Source organism: Ascaphus truei, chromosome 23 (assembly GCF_040206685.1).
Source record: "Ascaphus truei isolate aAscTru1 chromosome 23, aAscTru1.hap1, whole genome shotgun sequence".
NCBI lineage: Eukaryota > Metazoa > Chordata > Amphibia > Anura > Ascaphidae > Ascaphus > Ascaphus truei.
The window spans coordinates 4,733,088-4,758,661 of NC_134505.1; the positions used below are offsets into that span (position 1 = coordinate 4,733,088).

At 49.1% G+C, this 25,574-nt stretch overlaps 1 protein-coding gene across 3 annotated transcripts; it reads right to left on the minus strand.

The window, feature by feature from the left end:
- Positions 1-123: 123 nt before the first annotated feature.
- Positions 124-18,514, minus strand: ETV4 (ETS variant transcription factor 4). Of its 3 annotated transcripts, none has more exons than XM_075580321.1 (8): positions 18,394-18,514; positions 17,361-17,516; positions 15,872-16,122; positions 3,728-3,784; positions 2,887-2,955; positions 2,419-2,588; positions 1,534-1,635; positions 124-881 (listed from the first exon to the last, which is right to left on the minus strand). In XM_075580321.1, the coding sequence occupies exons 2-8, from the start codon at positions 17,459-17,461 to the stop codon at positions 660-662; spliced, it is 972 nt and encodes a 323-aa protein (XP_075436436.1). In that variant the 5' UTR covers positions 17,462-17,516; positions 18,394-18,514; the 3' UTR covers positions 124-659. The 3 variants fall into 3 exon arrangements, with proteins under 3 accessions (XP_075436436.1, XP_075436435.1, XP_075436437.1); XM_075580320.1 differs by having other exon boundaries at positions 2,419-2,591; XM_075580322.1 differs by lacking the exons at positions 15,872-16,122; positions 17,361-17,516; positions 18,394-18,514 and adding an exon at positions 5,128-5,233 and having other exon boundaries at positions 2,419-2,591.
- Between the last annotated feature and the right edge of the window lie 7,060 nt (positions 18,515-25,574).

Here is a 25,574-nt window from a genome sequence, read left to right on the forward strand (position 1 = left end):
CACACACACACACACACACACACACACACACACACACACACACACACACACACACACACGGTAATCCTTATGGACTTTCGGGTTGAGAAAGTGCAAAAAGAAAAAAAGGCAAAAAAAAAAAAAAAGGTTCCTTCAAAAAGGAGTTTTAATTTTAAAAAGGCAATGAAACAATTGCATTGGTAGCTTCAAAGATTATTGCACTGGGATGATATGCTGCATCAGTTGAAATCCATACAATCCTTTCCTAAAAAAATAAAATAAAAACGTACGCCGTTGTAAAGGTTTAAAAAATAAAAAATAAAAAAAAATTCTGGAAGGAAAGGGTTGGCCGTTGTTCCTGGGTGCTGTTGAATATCACACATGCATGTCCCTGAAATCGTCGTTCTTTAAGCTTTTGCCATTATAGGAGAATCTATAATCTGGTATCCAAATACATTTCAGCCGAGCGGCGCACCGTGAAAAAGATCATATTACAACCTCGGGGGGGGGGGTCGGTAAAAACAAGCCCTCGATCTTTTCCAACCGCCAACTACACGCTAAAAAGTCCACTTTGTTTTAAACACCGGGCTCTCGCCAAGAAAAGCATCTACATTCATATGATTGCTAACAAAAAAATGTACCCAATATATACACGATTACACGGTCGGAAAAAAAAGGTGCTAGTAATTGTAGCCGCCTTTGTAGCTTTGGGACGGAACCGTCCCGGCGTCCGGGAGGTAGACGCCGGCTTCGTCCAGGTGGGACAACGGGACGGTGTCTTCTTCGCTGATCTGGCGGTCGAACTCCGACTTCAAGGCCGGGCGCTGATTGTCGGGGAAGGCGAGAGAGAAGAGGGCTTCGGGTTCACACACGAACTTGTAGACGTAGCGCTCTCCGGCAACCTAGGAAAAGAACGCAGAGTCACGGTGAACGTTGTTCGGGCCACTGATCGATGGGTGGTGGTGGAAGCTTTCCAGACCATTCCAAAAAGAGGTTCATCTGCTAATCCAGTGGTTCTCAACTCCAGTCCTCAAGATCCCCTTAGCAGGTCATTTTTTAAGGATGGTGGACTGGAGTGGAGAACCCCTGTACTAATATGTAGATGAAGAACTAGGTAACATCTACATCGTTCGCAAGTGGCCATCTCCTACAATTATTTTTGTCCCCGGTCCTGGTCTACACGAGTAACGAGTCAAACATGACGCGCCAACATACATGCATTCCTATTATATGCGCATACACATCTTCCACACTCGTCGATCCACTGTTGGATGAAGAGTGTCCCAACGATCTACATATACACACACCATGGTGTGCCCGTGACATCTCAAGGCACAAGCAAGGCCGCCTTTAAACATGTCGGCGCCCGGTGAGATACTTTTTTTTTTAGATGGGCGCGGTCCTTCAGTGATCCCTCAATTGCTTGGTGCGCTGATCGACCACGCCAATCGTTCTGCCCTAAAGCCGGCCGTGGGCAAAAGTCCCTCTTCACCCCCCACCCAACCCCAATTGGGTCAACGGCAAATCGGCATTTGCCAAACGAGACAACGTTACCTTCTGCATGATGCCCTTCTCGTAGTAGTAGCGGAGAGACCGGCTCAACTTGTCGTAGTTCATGGCCGGCCGGTTTTTCTGCATGCCCCAGAGTCGGGCAACCTGAAAAGAGAGAAGACGCCAATGTCAAGACCGTCCACGTGGGTTCCAACTGGTCCATGACACAAACCCTTATGGGCCAGTCTGCATCCCGGGCTACGGCGTACCGAGGGGGGACGGAGACTCTTGCTACAGCCCAGCTAGGGATTGGTAATGGGAGGGGGCTGGAAAAGGAAATAAATATAGAACAGGAACATAGGCTGGCGTAAACCCAACAGCTAGCAATTAAATCCGGACCAGAGATGAGCCAACATGGTCGCCAAAATGGCATATCCCCCCCCCCCCCCCTCCGAAACTTTTTCGACAATATTTGCAACAGAGCCCAATACCGTAAATTAATTCACAAAATGCTTGGGATAGAGATAAGGCTACTCAAAACACGAAAGAAAGCCAAATATTAACTAGGGTTTACGGTTTAACCGCAGAACAGGAACGGGGTCAGGCAAGTTGGGCCAAGTGGTTCCGATGGGGCTGTCAAACTCTGTTTCCAAGTCAACGTTTTAGACGTTTATATGCCAAATGCCAATACAGCTCAACCCCGTTATAGCGCGAATCCGTTACAACGCGGATCCGCTTATAACGCGGTGAACGCGTGGCTCCCAATTTTTCGTAATTATGAATACTTTACAACACGGCTATTGAGGGTACATTATTTCTAACGCCATCCGCGCAATGTGATTCTTTGAACCCCCAAGCTCAGCGTTATAAAGGGGGTTTGAGCTGTATTTGGGATCTGACCGGTGACGGAGTATCCGGGATGCAACACGTCAACCAAGTCATTCTTACCTCTTCCGGCTCAATCAGTTTGAACTCCATGCCCCTGCCCGTCCACGCAATGAAGTGGGCGTTGGTAGGGTCGTCGAGCAAAGCTACCAGGAACTGCCACAGCTGCAGGGACCCCCGTCGCTGGTAAGGTGGTCCATCTCTGTACGTCCCGACTTCCTGCTTGATGTCTCCTGCTGTGAACGGAACAAAAACACCATATTCAGGACGTTCCAAAACGTAACCCATTTTGGGGGGGGGGGGGATTGGGGTGGGTGGGGGTCATCATGTTGCAGAGCAATATAATATGCAGAGCAAGGACGCTGGCCCTTCTGGAACGCGCTTGGCTGCATCGGTCACGCCTGTTGACATTGCGTGAAGTGGCTGTGAAATTGGGGTTGGAAGCTTTTTTCCACCCCCCCCCCCCCGTAGAACTAAACACACATTTATAGTTGGCCGTTACAAAGATGGTTTTAATCAGTTCTCGCTGACCTTCAAACTTTTCTGGTACGACGCAGGCGTCGTCGGGGAAGGCACGCAACGGTTTCTCGTAGCCGTAGCCTGCCAGAAGAAAAAAACAAAAATTCAACGTCCAAAAATATATATTAAAAAAAAACTACACACAAAAAGTAAGTTACAGCGAGTAAAACGGTGACAAAAACCCAGCACATAAAAACACCACTTGTGAGCCCATTCACGTCTCAGGCACAATACTACCACTGCAGCCAGGGATTCTGGGTAATGACATGCAAATGAGCCCTTACAGAGCCAATCTACCGCCAATCTCTGAATTCTGAGGGTATTTAAACAAGTATATTAAAAAAAAAAATTTAATCGCCCACACCTTACCGACGACCGGAAGCAGGGAGTCTCCCCCCCCCCCCCTCCACCCCACCGGAACCATATTAAGTTTTCAGATTTGGCGCCCGCCCTGGTTCCCGAGAAACATACCGGTTAAAGGTAGCGCCGGTACGGGCGCACGTTTTAAATTCCCCCCCCCCCGGTCACGTGGGACAACAGTAAGCTGCGACAGATGACGCAAAAACACGAGGATGGGGCCGATTAGAGGGGTTAAACCGCCATTTTGTTTCCCCTGGAAGGGATGGTACCGGCGCTGCCTTTACACTTGTGCATCTTGAGCGGCATTGAGGAGCGGTTCAGCTCCGGAGACCATGCACGCACACAACGTTGGGGCAAGGGAGGGTGTGGGGGGGGGGGGGGAGGGGTGTTAACGAGGCCTACATACATTATTCGTTTCGGATGACAACGCCATTCAAGAAGGTAAATAATCAGAATTAGATCAAAAAGCTTTTCGTGAATGTCGGAGACTTACCGTCAACGTTTGGGTAACCTTCAACATTTCTGTACATTGATTGGCAGCCAGGAACATCTGTTTGGTGAGAGGAGGAAGTGGAGCCATTAATAGGTTTAGTGCTATTGATGAATACATCTCCCTTCAACAATGACGCTGGGCGATAAACACACAGAGCCTGGAAAAACGGGACAGAGCAACGCGCTACATCTTGTGAGTGGGAGACACGTCATTTTCTAATACGTGTGTCTGTATGTGTGTGTGTGTGTGTGTGTGTGTGTGTGTGGGTGTATGCATGAATGTGTGGTGTGGGTGTATGCATGAATGTGTGGTGTGGGTGTATGCATGAATGTGTGGTGTGGGTGTATGCATGTATGTGTGGTGTGGGTGTATGCATGTATGTGTGGTGTGGGTGTATGCATGAATGTGTGGTGTGGGTGTATGCATGTATGTGTGGTGTGGGTGTATGCATGAATGTGTGGTGTGGGTGTATGCATGTATGTGTGGTGTGGGTGTATGCATGTATGTGTGGTGTGGGTGTATGCATGTATGTGTGGTGTGGGTGTATGCATGTATGCCTGCATGTGTGGTGTGTATGTATGTATGTGTGTATGACTGTATGTGTGTATGCATGTGTGGTGTGTGTATGTACGCATGCGTGGTGTGAATGCATGTGTCATGTTTATGTATGCATTTGTGGTGTGGTGTGTATGCACGGTGTGTGTGTGTGTGTGTGTATGTGTATGCATGTGTGTATGTGTGGTGTGTGTGTATGGTGTGTGGATATAGCTAGATATGTATGTATGCATTTGTGGTGTGGTGTGTATGCACGGTGTGTGTGTGTATGTATGTGTATGCATGTGTGAGTATGTGAGTATGTGTGTGTATGTGTGGTGTGTGTATGGTGTGTGGATATAGCTAGATATGTATGTATGCATGTGTGGTGGGGTGGGATAGATCTATATGTGTGTGTGTGTGTGTGTGTGTGTGTGTGTGTGTTAGACACACATTTTTAATGATTACACTATTTGTATGGTGCCAACATATACAACGGTCGTACCCTGTGGGAGGGAGGACAAGAGTACTGAGTACATACATCTTAAGAAAAACAGAAACAGGCGGAGGCTGAACCAAGGAACTTGCAATCCATAAGTTACCGCACACACACAGCTACTGGGAACTGCTTTTAAACTACTGTTTAAATGATGCAGATGTTAAAAACACAAAAGCTTGAGTGTGTGTAGAGATATATACACACACACACACACACACACACAGTGTGTTTGTGTGTGCGTATGTGTTCACACACTATGCAACTGTGTGCGTGTACAGTATGTGTGTGTGTGTGTTTACAGCGTGTGTGCGTTTCAGTCAGTGCCCCAGCAGCCTGCGGCAGAATCCCAGGGAACATATCATGTTACCGCCAGCCAGCCCATTTCTGGGGCATGATGTCAGACGCCCGTGTAAGCCGGCACCACAGCCCCGGCCCTACAGGGAGCTGCAGCGCTTCCGCCCGCCCTCCATTTTGTGAATGAAATTCCTTTTGACTCCATTCAAAGAAAAAAAAAAAAAAAGGGGGGGGGGGGGGGCGGTGTGTGAGCGCGCACACGCACACGCACACGCACACGCGAGAGAGACTGCCAGGCAGCTTGGAAGGCGGGGGGGGGGGGGGGGCAGAGGGGGGATATGCAGTTCAAGGTTGTAACTCAATCGCTTGGTAGGATGCAGAGAACGCTGCCTCTCTGGCCCCAAGGTCACGGAGAGGAAAAGGCCGGAGAGAGATCCGTTTCGCCGTTTTTCCTACATTGTGTAGGTGACCGGCTATTGGTGTGTGTTTTTTTCCTCCCCCTAAACCTAACCGCGCTAATAGCAAAGATCCGGCTGCTGTCATTTTTGGTTTTCTGAAATTTGTTACAGGTTGCATTCCTTCTTTAGTTCACCCTGTTCTCATCAGAGAGCCGGGGGGGGGGGTGGGGGGAAGAGAGGAGGGGGCTTTGTCTGTGCAAACTCTTGTTCAACAGAGTGAAATTGGATAAAAGGGAGCAGACCGAGGAATTAAAAACGCCTGCCAAGTCTCAGGAGGGGCTGACCCCTTAACCATGTCACTGCCATTAGTACACTTTGCCCCTAGGAGAGACTGACCCCTTAACCATGTCACTGCCATTAGTACACTTTGCCACTAGGAGGGACTGACCCCTTAACCATGTCACTGCCATTAGTACACTTTGCCCCTAGGAGAGACTGACCCCTTAACCATGTCACTGCCATTAGTACACTTTGCCACTAGGAGGGACTGACCCCTTAACCATGTCACTGCCATTAGTACACTTTGCCCCTAGGTGAGACTGACCCCTTAACCATGTCACTGCCATTAGTACACTTTGCCCCTAGGAGGGACTGACCCCTTAACAATGTCACTGCCATTAGTACACTTTGCCCCTAGGTGAGACTGACCCCTTAACCATGTCACTGCCATTAGTACACTTTGCCCCATGGTGAGACTGACCCCTTAACCATGTCACTGCCATTAGTACACTTTGCCCCTAGGTGAGACTGACCCATTAACCATGTCACTGCCATTATACACTGTGCCCCTAGGAGAGACTGACCCCTTAACCCTGTCACTGCCATTAGTACACTTTGCTCCTAGGAGGGACTGACCCCTTAACCATGTCACTGCCATTAGTACACTTTGCCCCTATGTGAGACTGACCCCTTAACCATGTCACTGCCATTAGTACACTTTGCCCCTAGGAGGGACTGACCCCTTAACCATGTCACTGCCATTAGTACACTTTGCCCCTAGGAGGGACTGACCCCTTAACCATGTCACTGCCATTAGTACACTTTGCCCCTAGGAGGGACTGACCCCTTAACCATGTCACTGCCATTAGTACACTTTGCCCCTAGGAGAGACTGACCCCTTAACCATGTCACTGCCATTAGTACACTTTGTCCCTAAGAGGGACTGACCCCTTAACCATGTCACTGCCATTAGTACACTTTGACCGTAGGAGAGACTGACCCTTTAACCATGTCACTGCCATTAGTACACTTTGCCCCTAGGAGGGACTGACCCCTTAACCATGTCACTGCCATTAGTACACTTTGCCCCTAGGAGGGACGGGCCCCTTAACCATGTCACTGCCATTAGTACACTTTGCCCCTAGGTGAGACTGACCCCTTAACCATGTCACTGCCATTAGTACACTTTGCCCCTAGGTGAGACTGACCCCTTAACCATGTCACTGCCATTAGTACACTTTGTCCCTAGGTGAGACTGACCCCTTAACCATGTCACTGCCATTAGTACACTTTGCCCCTAGGTGAGACTGACCCATTAACCATGTCACTGCCATTATACACTGTGCCCCTAGGAGAGACTGACCCCTTAACCATGTCACTGCCATTAGTACACTTTGTCCCTAAGAGGGACTGACCCCTTAACCATGTCACTGCCATTAGTACACTTTGACCGTAGGAGAGACTGACCCCTTAACCATGTCACTGCCATTAGTACACTTTGTCCCTAGGAGAGACTGATCCCTTAACCATGTCACTGCCATTAGTACACTTTGCCCCTAGGAGAGACTGACCCCTTAACCATGTCACTGCCATTAGTACACTTTGCCCCTAGGAGGGACTGACCCCTTAACCATGTCACTACCATTAGTACACTTTGCCCCTAGGAGAGACTGACCCCTTAACCATGTCACTGCCATTAGTACACTTTGCCCCTAGGAGGGACTGACCCCTTAACCATGTCACTGCCATTAGTACACTTTGCCCCTAGGAGGGACTGACCCCTTAACCATGTCACTGCCATTAGTACACTTTGCCCCTAGGAGGGACTGACCCCTTAACCATGTCACTGCCATTAGTACACTTTGCCCCTAGGAGGGACTGACCCCTTAACCATGTCACTGCCATTAGTACACTTTGCCCCCAGGAGGGACTGACCCCTTAACCATGTCACTGCCATTAGTACACTTTGCCCCACTGAGGGACTGACCCCTTAACCATGTCACTGCCATTAGTACACTTTGCCCCTAGGAGGGACTGACCCCTTAACCATGTCACTGCCATTAGTACACTTTGCTCTAGGAGGGACTGACCCCTTAACCATGTCACTGCCATTAGTACACTTTGCCCCTAGGAGGGACTGACCCCTTAACCATGTCACTGCCATTAGTACACTTTGACCGTAGGAGGGACTGACCCCTTAAAGTGACCGCTGCACAGAGCAGGTCTAAAACCAATCTACCCTCTTGCAAGACAGTGACATTACCACATACCACACCGTGGTAATGCCACTGCCTTTGAAGTGGGTGAACTTGTTTCAAACCACCTTGTGACCTTTGACAAGCTGCCAAATCATCCTGTGCTGCAGGCACTAAAACAATTAGATTGCAAGCTCTGCGGGGTAAATTCTAGGTACAGCGCGGCGTACGCGTTCAGCACTATATAAAAGTACGATGTCGGTGTAATCGCCTTCCTTACATTTTAAGCCCCCCTTAAACTTGCTCACTGCGTACCAGCAGGGGTTAAAGTGCGCCCTACTCGAAAAGTAGCAGATGGATCCCGCCCCCCCCCCTCCCCTCTCCCCGAGATACAGCAGCCCTGCAGATTTAAATGCCCAGGTCACGCCGGCCAATAGGAAGCCGCGAGGGATGACGTCACGGCGTCCTACTGGCCCATGCGATTTGGGAGCTTTGAATCCGCCATTTTGATAGCCCCACACACACACTCCGCCCAGCCGGGGCTGCTACCGGCAAACCCCCTACGGAGGTCTGTGGTCTCGGGAAGGGGGTTCACCCGCAGCTAAAAAACAAACACGGATCAGCTCCGGAGACCCCCTGCTTCAATCGTGAATATTCCCCCCCCCCCACAGTACTGCTACTTTTAATTTTGGTATCGCGTTCACTATAATGGCTGCACTTAATGGTCAAAGAAAAATTGATCCGTAAAGAAGCTTCAAAGTAGAAATATTGTTTCCATCTCTAGTTCCAAATCGCTTCTCCCAACCCACCCAACGATAATAAATATACAGCCCAACCCCCTTGTAACGCTGCGCTTGGGGTCCAGAGAATCACACCGCGTTATAAGCGGATGGCGTTAGAAATAATGTACCATTGTGTGCGTTGTACAATAAAGTATTTAAGACACCGATAACCGTGTTGTACAGCAGCGGTGCGCAAACTGTGGGTCGCGACCCACAGGGGGGGCGCGACACTGCCGACGGGGGGCGCGGGGTTTACAGAGGCCCCGCGCGCTTCCCGAAGGCACTTAAATTAAGTGCCGGGGGAGCTGCAGGGCCTCTGTAAACCTAACTTACCGTGGCTCCGGTGGCTTCCTCCCTGCGGCGCCATGGCAACGCGGCGTCAAAATGACGCTGCGAGGTCATGTGACGTCACGTTGCTATGGCAACGTCACGTCATTACGCCGGAGCGCGGGTAAGTTGGGGTTGGGGGGGGCGCGGGAGCGAGGGGACAGCCGTCAGGGGGGCGCAGGGAAAAAAGTTTGCGCCCCCCTGTTGTACAGTATTCATACACACGATAAATTGGGAGCCACGTGCACATCGCGATATAAGCGGATCCGCGTTGTAACGGATCGCGCTATAACAGGGTTGAGCTGTATTCGGATTTTCCTCCCCCACTCACAGCAGAGCTAATTTTAAGCCAACGTCCACCACTGCCAATTATGCCAATATTCAGTTTGATTAAAGCTGCCGTTTAAAAAATAAAATATATATATATATATTTTCCCCTATTCAATATGTGCATCAATACAATCTGCACACTGACAAGCGATTAGCCAAGCTGCAGATCGATCCGTTCTCCTGTAAATCGATCGCTTGCTACAGGGTTATTTAAGTCAGTTCTTGCACAGCATTGTGGGCAATGTAGTCCTGGAATATAAGTGACTGGGCAGTTACTAGATACAATTGGTGCACTGCTAGAGAGAGGGGGCGGGGCTCAGGAGCCAGAGCCTGTCAGAAGGGGAAGGGGGTGTGACTTTGAAAATGCTTCCTACATTAGAAACATTAAAAATGTCTTTAAAACATTTATTTTCTTCATTTTTTAAATGCTACAAGTGTTTTCTCACAGTACAGAACTGATGTATTAAAAAAAAACACATGTAGGATATTGCTTGTGACCCTGTGAGCGCAGGGGGGGATGGGGGCAGGGGTCAGAGTATGGCGTAGTCGCTACGTGCTAGGGCACTCGAAGGGTTACGTACTCCATTTTTTTTTTAGAACCCTTTGAAAGCAACGCCACCAGAGCAGTTACGCAGCTCGTGCTTCGCGCGGTCACGTGATCGGGATATCGGCGACAGTGTGCGCAGCAGAGAAATTCTATTACATAGTAGACGAGCGTTAAATTTTTTTTTAAAGAGCAAGTCCATCGAGTTCACCCTATGCTAAATGTAGACGCCAGATACTTTATCCTACATCTATACTTACAGTAAATTGATCTCAGAGGAAGGCAAACGCACAACCTCAGTGTCATATCATCCAATGATATCTCATAAGGAGAAAAATTAATTCCTGCCTGCCCCCCAGTAATCAGATTACTCCCTGGAGCAGCGTCCTTCCCGTGTTTACTTATTTGGTATATCCCTGTGTACCTTTCCTTTCTAACAAGATGTCCAACCTTTTCTTAAACATATCCGCTGTATCTGCCATCACAGTCTCTCCATGGGCAATGAATCCCCACACTGTAACTGACCCTTACTGCAAAGAACCCCTCTCCTTCGTTGATGGTGAAATCTCCTTTCCTCCGACCTTCAGGGATGACCCCGTGTCCTTTGTAGCGCCCTTGGGATGGACAGTTCCTTTGACGTTTCCTTGTATACAGTGATCATATCCCCTCTTAAGGCTCCTCTTCTCGAATGTAAACACATCTAAATTAGCTAGCCTCTCCTCGGAAGTCAGACCTTCCCTCCCCCTTCCCCCTTCCCCTGCTGGCTCCAGAGAACGCCACCTCACCCTACAAAATTGGCTGGAGGCCCGTGGACGACTTGACCTCTTGACGTGGCAGCTAGGTCATGGGGAACCCCAAGGATTAACCTGTATATGACCCCACAAACCTTCATTCACTTTGGTCCTAGGAGGGACTGACCCCCAATTAATGCAGCTCTTCTACATGCCCAACATAATGGCCGCCTTTCAGTTTTCTATCAATCCTGTAGCCAGAGTAGCATTAGGATACATTGCAGCTGCCGCGTTACAAAAAGGGAACATTATCTATTGTTGCAGGTTGCAGCTCAAACTGCTGGGAAACGTTGGCAACAAATTAATCACAAGGAGAGAAGTGTGGCAAAGATCTGGCACTGCTGGGGGAGGTGGGTTAAAGCCTTCTACAGAAATCATCAAAAGATGCTTTTAAAACCTCATCAATGATGCCATCAAAAGAAGTATAAAAATAAACGGAAAAATAAAAAATAAAACCAGTCCCAATACTATAGAACGGTTTAAAAATAAATAATAATAATAATAAAAAAACCATACAAAATTTCACATGTTTTCCTGCTTTAAAACATTTCCCTCGCCGGTTTAAAATCAGGTTTTTTTAAGTCTTAAGGGAAGCCAGAAAAGGAACAGATATATATATACGTATACACGCTATAAGAGGGACATATCCCTGGCTAAATAAAGCAGCCTCGGAGCATCCAGCAGAGAGAGAGCGTTAATTGCAGCCACTCAATTAACCGGCCTCCACCTGGACTAATGAGCGCTCTGTAAAAAAAAAAAGCCTGACGTGAGAAACAGGAGAGAGATTATTTTTTTTAGCTCACATTTGTGCTGACAGAAGGAGAGCAGAGAAGCCTGCACACAGACAACTGTCTTGAGCACAAAGGCCGAGATCCAGAGACCTACATTTCCCGGACGCAGAAACCTGCCAGAGACTGACATGGAGGGCCACCTGCTTTAAGGTTCCTCCTGAGATTTTGGGGTGATAGGCTGGTAATGGGACTATCCCTCCAGTCCTGCAGATAGGGTCTGGGGAAGTAAGTTACCCCTTACACAGGGACAGGGGGTTTGTTATTTTTTGTAAGTTTTGCCCGGATAAAGGAACAGCCTCAATAAAGCCAAGATATAATTTCACTCGAATCGGCCTCCATCATATGTACCTCTGCACACGTCTCTTACACACACGTATACACAAGTATACACAAGTCTGTCATTGACTAAGTGGGCAAGACACTTAGAAATGACCATAACAACCCTTCTTCCTCAATCCAATTCCCACGGGGACATTACCACGTAAAAGCTTCTAAAAAGGGCCCGTTTAGCTTCTCCTCTTAACGGCGAGAACGTAGGCGCGGCTGGGTTTAAAAGGCTGCGTCCGCAGTGCAGGAGACGGCGCGAGCGGCGAACGCAAGCACTAGGACGCCAACGTGTCGATGTAGAGCGCGCGGGCACGAGCGCGACGGGGAGTCCGGTGCTTGGCGCAAGTTTGTACTTTTCCCGCGCGACGCCGGGTCACGCGAGCGGTTTCGCCCAAGGAGGGCGAAGCAGCTCCGCGACGTCACGCCTCTGCCGGCGGCACAGGAAATCTCTCCCGCTGCGCGCAAATGTATATACGTGCGAATGCATTTTCACTCGCCATTGTGGTCCCACGTTTTCCATGGTTTTTTGTTTTTTGTGTTATTCATTTCATAATAATAATAATAATAATAATAATTTAAAAAAAAAAAAAACACGAAAACCATCCCAAAAATGTAAAAAAAAAAAAAAGTGGAATAATAAAATTTGACCATTTGTAAATAAAAGAAATAAATACGGAGAGGAACCGTTTCTTGGGCTGGAGACGCTTATTTTGATCCGATTTCAAAATATGTTCCTGGAGGTTCGAATCAAACACCTGATTTCGAAGCCGCAGACATGCGATTCATCTATCTAGATCAGCGGTTCCCAGCTTTAATCACACTGTGCTCCCCCTGCTAGACAATATTTGAGCCCCTAATGAGTCAATCTTGTTCCGACTCCTCAGACTATCGCTAACCAAACTGTGTGCCCGATCCCAGGCAGTATATAGTGTCCTGAGCGCGTGGGGGGAACACACGCTTAATAATCCCCCAAACTGTGTGCCTGATCCCAGGCAGTATATAGTGTCCTGAGCTTGTGGGGGGGGACACACGCTTAATAATCCCCCAAACTGTGTGCCCGATCCCAGGCAGTATATAGTGTCCTCAGCGCGTGGGGGGAACACACGCTTAATAATCCCCCAAACTGTGTGACCGATCCCAGGCAGTATATAGTGTCCTGAGCGCGTGGGGGGAACACACGCTTAATAATCCCCCAAACTGTGTGCCTGATCCCAGGCAGTATATAGTGTCCTGAGCTTGTGGGGGGGGACACACGCTTAATAATCCCCCAAACTGTGTGCCCGATCCCAGGCAGTATATAGTGTCCTCAGCGCGTGGGGGGAACACACGCTTAATAATCCCCCAAACTGTGTGCCCGATCCCAGGCAGTATATAGTGTCCTGAGCACGTGGGGGTAACACGCTTAATAACCCCCCAAACTGTGTGACCGATCCCAGGCAGTATATAGTGTCCTGAGCGCGTGGGGGGGAACACACGCTTAATAATCCCCCAAACTGTGTGACCGATCCCAGGCAGTATATAGTGTCCTGAGCGCGTGTGGGAAACACACGCTTACTAATCCCCCAAACTGTGTGACTGATCCCAGGCAGTATATAGTGTCCTGAGCGCGTGGGGGGAACACACGCTTAATAATCCCCCAAACTGTGTGACCGATCCCAGGCAGTATATAGTGTCCTGAGCTCGTGAAGGGGACACACGCTTAATAATCCCCCAAACTGTGTGACCGATCCCAGGCAGTATATAGTATCCTAAGAACGTGGGGGGAACACACGCTTAATAATCCCCCAAACTGTGTGCTGATCCCAGGCAGTATATAGTGTCCTGAGCGCGTGGGGGAAACACACACTTAATAATCCCCCAAACTGTGTGACCGATCCCAGGCAGTATATAGTGTCCTGAGCGTGTGGGGGGGGAACACACGCTTAATAATCCCCCAAACTGTGTGAGTGATCCCAGGCAGTATATAGTGTCCTGAACGCGTGGGGGGGGAACACACGCTTAATAATCCCCCAAACTGTGTGACCGATCCCTGGCAGTATATAGTGTCCTGACCGCGTGGGGGAAACACACGCTTAATAATCCCCCAAACTGTGTGCCCAATCCCAGGCTGTATATAGTGTCCTGAGCGCGTGGGGGGAACACACGCTTAATAATCCCCCAAACTGTGTGACCGATCCCAGGCAGTATATAGTGTCCTGAGCGCGTGGGGGGAACACACGCTTAATAATCCCCCAAACTGTGTGCCCGATCCCAGGCAGTAAATAGTGTCCTGAGCACGTGGGGGGAACACACGCTTAATAATCCCCCAAACTGTGTGCCCAATCCCAGGCTGTATATAGTGTCCTGAGCGCGTGGGGGGAACACACGCTTAATAATCCCCCAAACTGTGTGCCCAATCCCAGGCTGTATATAGTGTCCTGAGCGCGTGGGGGGGAACACACGCTTAATAATCCCCCAAACTGTGTGACCGATCCCAGGCAGTATACAGTGTCCTGAGCGCGTGGAGGGAACACACGCTTAATAATCCCCCAAACTGTGTGACCGATCCCAGGCAGTATATAGTGTCCTGAGCACGTGGGGGGAACACACGCTTAATAATCCCCCAAACTGTGTGCCCGATCCCAGGCAGTATATAGTGTCCTGAGCGCGTGGGGGGAACACACACTTAATAATCCCCCAAACTGTGTGACCGATCCCAGGCAGTATATAGTGTCCTGAGCACGTGGGGGGTACACACGATTAATAATCCCCCAAACTGTGTGACCGATCCCAGGCAGTATATAGTGTCCTGAGCGCGTGGGGGGAACACACGCTTAATAATCCCCCAAACTGTGTGCCCGATCCCAGGCAGTATATAGTGTCCTGAGCGCGTGGGGGGAACACACGCTTAATAATCCCCCAAACATGGGGGGGGGGGGGGAGGGTTGGGAAGAGATCCCTGTCCCTCACTGCGGGCAGCTTCCAAAGTCTAGTCGAGCGGCTAGTCTAGTCTGTATCTCCGGAAGCAGAGGGTCCCGAAGCCGAAATGATTGGGGTTCAGCTCCAGAGACCCCCTGCTTTCTAAGCCGAGAACGCAGCAGTTCTTGGGTGCAGAGGCCCGCCCGATGCCAGAGCACGAACCAACCCTGGCGAACGCACCACCCTAGCTTTCCACGGCACAGTCGGGTGCGGAATGCCATTGTTCCACCGGAGTCAGAAGGTCGCTGGAAACGATCGCTTATCGATGAATGGAGCTATTGTGGGAACAGCTACAACTTAAAGCAAACACGCTGAGCTGGACTAGGGCGACTACACAAACAGCTGATAAGCAGGCACGCGTCCAGCGCTGTGCAACAACTGGCCGGTTGTCATGCACGCCTCCCCCCCCTCCCCCTCTGGTCGGACAGTGGGGGTTTCTTCCTCTGAATGGGGGGCGTGGTTGTCAACCAACCACGTGTTTTGTTACGGAGCCAACAAATGCGAGAGGTGATGTCACAGTGTTCAACAAGAGTTTGCACAAGCAACCCCCCCCCCCCTCATCTTCAGTTCGGAGTACAGGGTGGCTAATAAAGAAACAAACACTATTGACTAACATCCCATCCCTCTCCCCCTTCATTCAAAGGCCCATAAAAAATGCATTTTGCCTTCTGTTTCTCTGAAAACGACACATTCTTTGCTTTTATCGTGGTTGGATTAGTTTAAGGAAGCCAACTCCTACTGGGGGGGGGGGGGGATCTGGTCTCCAGAGCTGGAGACAGCACTCTGGGTTAGCCCTTCCTAAAACGATCTCGACTTTTGACAAACCGTGCGAACATTCAACAAAAGACTCAACAAGATCCTCCAAAAGCAAGGAGACATTTACCGGTACGAAATCGCCAATATTTAATCAATAAATATAAAAATCGCCATTTGTTCACATTGGTCCTACAGGGCACTACGCCTTGAAACTCCTAGGCCTTACACTCTACTCCGCTAATCTCGGCCTCATACAATCCACCGGCCACTCGAGTTTTGCCATCGTCATATGCACTGGTGGACGTACTGTAAACAGGTTAGAGGTCCCAGTTGTCCTACCTGAGTCATATGCATAGTCGGTCTGCTCCTGCTTGATGACCACATTGGATGGGTATCTGTGAGCCCTGCTGGTACCCGCGCGGTTTGCTTGCTCGTACATCGGGTCATGATACTCCTGTTTGAAGCCTTGCTGGGGGTACTGGAGACATGGGTCAGACATCTGACGCTGGTAAGTGGCAGGAGACTCTCTGTTCATGTTCTGAGACGATGGGAAGGAGTGGCACATCTCTACGGGTTGCTGGTACCGGGAGCTGAGAGGATGAGGAGACCAAGTTTAGGGGTAACCACGAACCATATGCTTTAAGGCAAAAAACATCTGTACGTGCCTCCAGGTACGTTCCCACCACTTCCACTGATCAAAACGAGAACACTGCTCTAACTAGCGTCTGGTTATGTAGGATCTCACTAGTCTTATACCAATATAATGATGCCCTCGAAATTACCAGATGAGAACTTCCAATCAACGGCAGAAAGACTTGATACTGGATGCCTTACTGTAAGGAGTGTTCCTTTCGGCCCATGCCAGGAAGATTAGCTCATGGGCAATGGTCAGGGGACAATATTAAGAACAAAGGAGTCCAGAAGATGGAAGTCCACTGGTCAACTCATACGTTGGAATGAAAGGAGACACAGTGCAGTATACATAGAACACATACGAGAGTGGGTGGACTACTGAAAGAGTTTCTCTAGGAAGTGATAGTTTCGTTTTGAACACAGGGAAAGTGGGTACGAATCAGAGGTTGATAAGGAGCACCCCCCTCCAAAAAGGTAAAGTGCAGCATGGGAGAATGTCATAAGTTGGCTCAGTGGTGTAGAGACAGGAGCAATGGAGAAGAGGCAGGTTGGGGTATAGCAGAGGGTACATGGAGAAAGGGTTAAAATATTATGGCCCAAATGTACTACACTGTTCTACTCCATGAGATGCTGGAAGACCACTTATGACCCTTAAGGTTGAGATAGCAGTAAGGGGTCTTCCCTGTTGGAAGGTGTCTTGTAGCATAATCCCACTTGGGGAAATCTGTCCATAAGTCAACATGCGCTACAGTTTCCCTGTGCTAGAAGATATTTTAGTCCCATCCATACGAGCTTTCCTCAGGACTGGGGAGCAGATCCAAACATGTAAATAAGGAAAATGTGCCAATTGATACAGAACATCGGAAACTGAAAGCAGTGGCATCTGATCGGCTACAGATCGGACTAACGGCAAGTATACAAGACGGGTACAAGTCCGGAGTGCCGATGCATCGACGGTGTGGTCTTATGTCCGAGCTTCACGCTAGACCAAAACATTGATACATTAAAATGCAAAATTTCATACAATTTACGGTTCTAGATCACGCTACTCTTTTACAGGGAACCAGCATAAGGGCAATTTGGGCATGAGGATTTTATCTGCGGTGTTTACAACAGACTGAATGGGGAGCTATACAGCAGCTGTTGCATATTCGGTCAACGAGTCCTTGAGTTGGCTTGTTCGAAATCGCCTTACCCGTGTTCCACGAGATATCCTCCGGTTGACACAGACTGGGACGAGCTCTGCGGGTTGACAAAGCCCCTGTCCTGTCTGGAGAAGTGTTGGATTGGCGACATCTGCGCACCTTGATTCGGGGACTTGATGCCAACCTGTCTCGTTTGGTCATAGGCACTAAAAAGATGGGGGGAAACACATGAGACAATTCGTACCACCACCAGATAAACCCGTCACGGCGAGGGTGGACCTACAAGACATTGCAAAAGGTCCATTGTTGGACCAAAATTGAACAAATAGGACATGTTTAATAGGTTAAAACGAAGTAACTGATGCTCTAACCCTTTGTCTGCCACAAAAGTCAGCAGAAGCTTGGCCAGCTCACCGGTCTCTATGGAAGGGCAATAATATCGACGTACGGCCAATGCAACTATCCTGATGGACTGTCCACACTCTAGAACATTTGGCACAAAGATGGGTGCAGTGTATTTGCTACAGTTTGTCGATGTGAGAGAGAGAGAGGAGCTTCTAGGCAGGGGACCCCCACAGGGACAATTTACTATAGGCGAATCTACTACCTACAAAATGTGTATTTATGGATGTATTTGTGTATTCTTCTACAGCCAATAAGAATCCCCCACGGTGTGAGCACAGTCACATGTCTCAGCCAGGTCTGCCACCCTGCCCTACCCCGTTATCTCTTGGCATACAAGGCTTCCACTGCAGCCAGGGATTCTGGGTAATGACATGGAAATGAGCACACACACCTTTTGCTTCTTGTTCATTTTAACATGGACCCCCCCTTGTAAAGCTTTCGCCTGCCCCATATAGGGTCCATGGTAAGGGGCAAAAAGTGAGACACAGTGCTCATTTGCATGTCATTACCCAGAATCCCTTGCCTGTATCGTATGCTAAGAGATAACGGGGGGGAAAGACACACACACACACACACGAGAAGTCATCAAATGCTTTAAATTAGCTGAAGTTCCAGCAGGAACAGTACCGGTTAAAAATCGGCACAGTCGGGGGGGGTAGGACGGTACCCGACGCTCACCTGGCATAAAGGCACTGTTCCCCATTGTGGTACTGAAACTGCCGCTTCTGGCTGCAGGAGAGGGACGGGTCGGAACAAGAACTGTGCTGCTCCTTTTTGATTTTCACTGGAGGGCTGTGGAAGGCAACTGTGAAAAAAAAAGAAGCAGAATGGGCTATGAAAAAGATCAAGATCCCATCTAATCCCCCTCTTTCCGGCCGCTCCTCTTACCGTGCACCGCCCAACTGGAACAGTCTACCGGAGACTCTCCAATGCCTCCAAGTTCTTTCAAGACCAAAGAGGTCTCACTCTGTAACTGTTCCTCTACACCAATAACATTGCTGTTCATGCAACATCTTTATATATAATGTATAGCCCTGTTCACTTAATGTTACCTATATACAGCTCAACCCCGTTATAACGTGATCCGCTACAACGCGGATCCGCTTATAGCGCGATGTGCACGTGGCTCCCAATTTATCGTATGTTTGAATACTTTACGACACGGTTATTGGCGTCTTAAATACTTTGTTGTACAATGCACACAATGGTATTTCTAACGCGATCCGTTTATAACGCGTTGTGATTCTTTGGACCCCCAAGCACAGCGTTGTTAGATTGTTGTAAAATGGTTAAATCAACATGTTCAGGAATGCTCTACAGCAACGTTCCAGTAGAAAGAAATGTGTACACATACATTAAACACACACACACACAGGAGGGGGAGTTGTAGAGCGGCGTAGAGTAGTGAAAGAGACCTTAAATTATACAAGCCCGACCCACACACTAGTATATTTACAAACATGTACAGTGGTCGGTGGTTCCACAACTGATTGTACGAATTCATTCTAAAAAAGGGGGTTCCAAGGAGTCCCGAGGTCTTTTCATAGCTAGTCCCACAGGGGGAAACCAAAATCCATGCACGGTACAACGTATAATTAGCCAAACAAACGTCACGAGCACGAGTTTCAGATTAAAAATAACGGTCAACGTAAATGAATACGACTTGGCCCACAAAGCAATGTCCAATGTCTAGGTAAATCGGCGGTTCCAAGGCGGTATATACTGGGTTCCTTCCTGGCGTGGGTTGGTGCAGAGGACAATTTGCCCGTGACCTTCCAAAGTCGCGTCCCATGATGCCTGGTGTCTGCCGCTGGAAGGTATTGTGGGGTGAGATTTTGGAAGCTCCTGTGGTGATGACCACGCCAAGGTGTGGGTTGGGTGTTCACCGAAGTACGGGCCAACCTCCACGAGCTTAGGACACTACACTGCTTGGGACAAGTCGAAGGGTTGTTAGAGATAGCCGGGTGAGTAGGCAATAAGCTGTGTTAGGGGTCCGTGTGGAACAATCATTTTCTAGCAGGGGGTTCACATGTAACCCCCAAAAAAGTTGGGAACTACTACGGGTGGGCTTAATGGTGGTGCTGGCGGTGGGTTTGCCCTGGGCCCAGCTCTCTCTCTCCCGGGCCCAACTTCTGTAACCACACCTTAAATGTGGTGGTGGTTACAAGTCACCTGAGCCGGCATCTCCAGGAACCTGACGCAAGGGGCGGATAAGAGGCCCCCACACGTACACTGCACCGGCCCCCCACCCCCCCCCCCCCCCCGCCATGGTACAAACCAGCCCTGGAACTACGGTATACAAGTGCTGACCGGGTATTCCGATCAAGAGATTAAATTAATTTAAAAAAAACGCTCCAAAACATTTGTTCGCTACAACCTTAAAAAATAAATAATAATTTAAAAAAAATAAAATGGTCAAATCCTTCAAGAAAAGGAGGTGGCAATTAGCTACACTCTACGGCCGTTAGGTCACTTTGGTCCTAGGAAGGGCTGACCCTTTAACCTAAGTGACCTAACGGCATTGACCTGTTTAATTGGTCCTGGCAAAGACGGACCCCTTTAACCCATTAAGTGTGTCAATACTACTGGGTCACTTTGGTCCTAGGTTAAAGGGTCAGCCCTTCCTAAGTGACCCAGTGGTATTGACCCATGTAATGGTTTAAAGGGTCATCAGTCCCTTGCCCGGGCCAATTAAACAGGTCAATGCCGTTAGGTCACTTTGGTCCTAGGACCGACTGACCCTTGACCCTATTAAACATGTCACACGGGTCCAAAGCCGGTAAGAGAGAGAGAGATGTCTCCTCTTCCACCCAAGCGTTTTCCTACCGCAACAAAGGAGACGAGACCAGCCTTTCTGCGCGAGGTTCCCGACCAAGCAAGAGCGACCTTCATAAAAAACGATTCGCCGAACGTTAAAAATCATAACGTCCGTGGAGATACGGTCGCCGGAAGCTTTGCTGGGTGGCCAACATTATTAACCCTTTGAGGCTCGGCGAAACCATCATCATCTCGCAGGGAGAGAGAGTTTGGGGAAAGGAACCTCTTAAAAAATATGTAGCCAAATGCCTTTTAGACCGTTTCTCGCACTCTAGTTGTCACCTTAGAGGAACCGGAGTCTTGCCTTTCAGAGGAGACAAGTTCATATAAGTCTCCTATAATTACCCCTAATTACCTGTGGGAGAATCCTTAGAAGTCCGCACCCTGCACCTGACAGCACAGATGCCCTTAGGACAACGCAAGGTACGCTCAAATTGATGTGTAAAAGACCACTGTTTCAGAGCTTGGTTGTGATTGACATGTTTGGGAAGAATGAAATCCAATTTTGCTCCAGAACCAATAGCAAGAACTCCACCCCCCCCCCCCCAAAGGACCTGGGAGGTTCAGAGGAGCTCACCAGTGGCACATCCAGCTGCAGGGACGCCCTAGCTGCTGATCACCCGTTGGGTCACCCATGAGGTAGGCACCACGCGCCAGGGCCCCCCCCTCCATGATCTAGTAGCCATGTCATGGGTGGGCTTGCTCCTTTTTCTAGGGAAGACGTTGATGTCAGGATCACGACCGTGCAGCGGTCACGTGACCATGATGTGCCTCGGGGCGCCAAGAAGGGATGCTTTGTAGTTACGTACAAGACAACAACGCGGCCACCTGTTACCAGTAGAAACCCGCTACGTCATTGGCTGATGACCGCGGAAGCCAGATTTGTCGTTTTTTTGGGGGGTAATTACAATTATATGTAGTCTGTTGGACTAGCACACGTATACAGCTCAACCCCGTTATAGCGCGATCCGTTACAACGCGAATCCGCTTATATCGAGGTGCACGCGTGGCTCCCAATTTTTCGCGTGTATGACTACTTCACAACACGGTTATTGGCGTCTTAAATACTTTGTTGTACAATGCGTACACTGGAACATTATTTCTGACGCCATCCGCTTATAACGCGGTGTGATTCTTTGGACCCCAAGCACCGCGTTATAAGGGGGTTGAGCTGTATCTACATCTCTCGCAATAGGAGTGCTACTGGGAGAGTGACCTAATGTATTCAACAAAAGACAAGTTCCAGTGCTACAGGCAACGTGACTAATTCGTTAGTACATTGCTATGTATTTGATCTATTTTCTTTCCTCGTAAATCTGGCTCCCTTAGTTCAATCCTTTAGCCAAAATATTTTAAGCCGACTGCAATAATGAAATCCTCCAAACCATTTAGTGTATTTGTGCAAGAGTGTGTGTGTGTGTGTGTGTGTGTGTGTGTGTGTGTGTAATATACACCCCAAATGGAAATATTTCACCATTATCACTAAGCACACAGCACTTCCACTGCAGCAAGGGATTCTGGGAAATGACATGCCACCTTTTGCTTCAAAACCATTAACATGGTTCCCTACAGGCTTAAGCTTGCTGCATGGTCACAGCTTTGAGCACAGCTGTTTCGACCTTAATGGGTCTGTCTGTGGGTGGGTTTGCTGGCTCTGCATCGTAACCCTGGCTGTGCTCAAAAGCTGTGACCATGCAGCAAGCTTAAGCCTATAGGGGACCATGTTGAATGGTTTTGAAGCAAAAGGTGACAGTGTGCTCATTTGCATGTCATTTCCCAGAATCCCTTGTTGCAGTGGAAGTGCTGGATAATAATGGTGAAAGGCGGGGGTTGCACACCTGTAAGGCGTCGGGCATGGTCAGCCCTTGTGCGCTGACCCGTGCTGAGGCGCGCTCTCACTTACCAGTGAGCGACTGCAGCCGCAATGAGAGCGGCTTTAGTAGGGGCTCGCCTAGGTCTTAGGAAAATTTGAAATTTGCGCGCTCACGGGAGCGCAGGGCCGGTCACGTGAGCGGTTCGCCCAATGAGGGCGAACCAGCTCCGTGACGTCACTGGCCCGCCCCTCCCCCCCCCCCGACGGCGCGCTAACAAAGGCCAGGGAAAGAACCCGCTTTGCCTCAGCCACAGCGCGCCTCCGCACGGACTGAGTCACCATGGACTCAGCCTAAGACATGCAGATGAGCATACAGTAATATTTCCATTTGCTGTGTGATATATATATATGAAATTTTATATATATATATATATATATATATATATATATGTGTATAAACACACAGACACACACAGACACACACAGACACACACAGACACACACAGACACACACACAGACACACAGACACACAGACACACAGACACACAGACACACACAGACACACAGACACACACACACACACACACACACAAAACAACCTGTAAATGGAAAACCCGGCACTTAAGCCACTGAACGCCAGCCTGCGACACGTTTTATGGGGCGCGTTTGTGCCCTTTACCTTGTGCTGCGTGTTTACACTAATTAGACACAGATAAGGGCACTGACGTCTTTCAACGGCCCATCTGCACCCCCCCCCCTCGCGCATTAAGCAGTCCCCGCGAGGCCCTGTGACGCCGGGGCAGGTTCACGGTGTAACAGAGCTGCAACAGTTGGATGCTCACTGGGGGACACCCCCATTCCCAAAGGGTCCAGTCTACCCACGACTGCAGCGTCGCTGGAAGGCCGTGGGGGGTGGGGGGGAAAGAGACACGTTTAATGTTCGGAGGGCGCAGAGTCTAACCACGTTAGGACATTACACGGAGAAATAGGTTTGTGGCGTGAGCATAATCGAGCCTTCACTTTCCGATTTCATGCTACGCTGTCAAACCCTCCACATCTTTGCCATCTGGTGGGGGAAGAGCTATTTTTGTGTGTTTACCCAGTAGACCTGGAGGGGGTGTTGCCTAGGCGAACGCGCGTCGAAGTGTTCAACAAAAGGGGGGCGTGGGGTGGGGATCAAACTCAAACCCATCTTGTTTTATAAACTAACTTTAAGCGATTTTTTTTTTAACTTGTTGGTGCTAGATTGTAGTTATTGAGAAAGGCAAAATCGCCCAGATGTGACCCTTAAAAACGGGGTCACTGCCATTAGCAAGTCCTTCCTTGAGGGCTCAATCCCTACTAGGACCGGCGACCCACAGCTGGACATCCCCTCCAGAGTCTTGTATCTACAACTCTTAAGGGATTTTAAAGCCGCTATGTAAAACAGCTGCCGAAGCCATTAGATAATAGAACACACACACACACACACACACACACACACACACACACACACACACAGTGACAGCTAGAAGTTTCATTCTACACAGCTGCTAGTTACCAGTGCACCAACTCAATGCTAGCTGAAGTCCTAGTTGACCATACATGTGGACAAACTGATCGACCATTGGAGCTCAGCAAATGAGGTTTTGGAGAACCGATTTTGGAGAACCCGCCATGTTGCTCCTTGACGTACGACAATGGCTGTATATGCATTCGCCCCCTTGGTACAGCTCAACCCCCTTATAACGCCTGTGCTTGGGGGTCCAAAGAATCACACACCGCGTTATAAGCGGGTCGCGTTAGAAATAATGTACCGTTGTGTGCATTGTACAGTAAAGTATTTATGAAACCAATAACCGTGTTGTAAAGCATTCATAAAGTATTCATAAATACGATAAATTGGGAGCCACGCGGACATCGCGTTATAAGCGGATTCGCGTTGTAGCGGATCGCGTTACAGCGGGGTTGAGCTGTATCGTCAAACTGGTTGGGTCATCCCGAGACCGGCGGCCAGTTATGGTTTTCCCCAAATATCCGTAGGCATACAGAACTGGTACTAACCCCCCCAAAAAATGCATTGGGGTCGGACTTGGCAGGACAAGGGCTGGACCAAAGTCTCGTGATGACATGGGACCATTGGCCAGAGCCTTAAGTAGTAGTTTGAACTACAAATGAGCCACTCCAGATCACGAGTTCCTTTAGAAAACCGAGAACCTTATAAATCAAGCAAGGGAACCTTCTTGGGCTTTGCCTATAGTGCCGCACGACGGCGACACGATGGGTGACGTCACCCGTCGCCACCGGCGAAAGTTATGTTTCGCCGGTCGGCCGCATCGCGGGATTCCCGCAATTTGATTTGATTTCGTCACGTGACGGCCCTTGAAAAATCTAAATTTTGCCGGCGGCGGGTTTTCGCGACATCGCTCCGTCGCTTGCACTATAAGCGCACGCGGCGGCGGCGGCGGCAACGCTTTTGTTTTGGGGCGAATTTGCATCGCCGTCGCCAGCACTGTAAGCACGGCCTTACTCGCCGAAGTGTTTATTTGGGGCAACAACACAAATAAAAATAGGGGTTGGGTGGGGGGGGGGAAGTACTGAGGGAACACGAGAGCAATGGAGGGGGAGGGGGAGCTATGAGGGAAGTGGGCTAAATGCAGGATATAGGGATAGGTAAAAAAACAGGCTAGGAGACATGACTGCTCAAGATGGCTGCTGGTACTAAGAGACAGCACGCTGGTGCAATCCAGCCTGGTAAAAAAAAAAAAGCAGAGGGGTTGCCAAGGCAACTGGCTGAAGCCAAGAAACCCACAAGGAGTTGCAACATAGGTACAACAGCTAGGCCGAGGTGTGCTGGCGCACACACACACACACACACACACACACACACACACACACACACACACACACACACACACACACAGTGTAATAATTACCCAGAAGGCCACAAGCCCAAAATATCCACTTACATACCTCCGAGGCAACCTCTATAAAAGCTTAAGAGACGCGGTGGTGGTACAGCCTATAAATACACTTTAAAGCTTATACTACAGCTTCTATTTAAAGACTCCCAAGTAGAGACATAGTTTAAAGAAGAATGAGGAAATATAAACATTTCTAAGAAAAAGGTGGGGTTTTTATTTTATTTTTTGTTTGTTTTTTGCAGGTCACGTCACTGCGGCCAAAAAAATAAATTAAAAAAAATCGGCTTTGAAGGTCTTTAAGTCACGCCCAAATTTGGGTGAATTA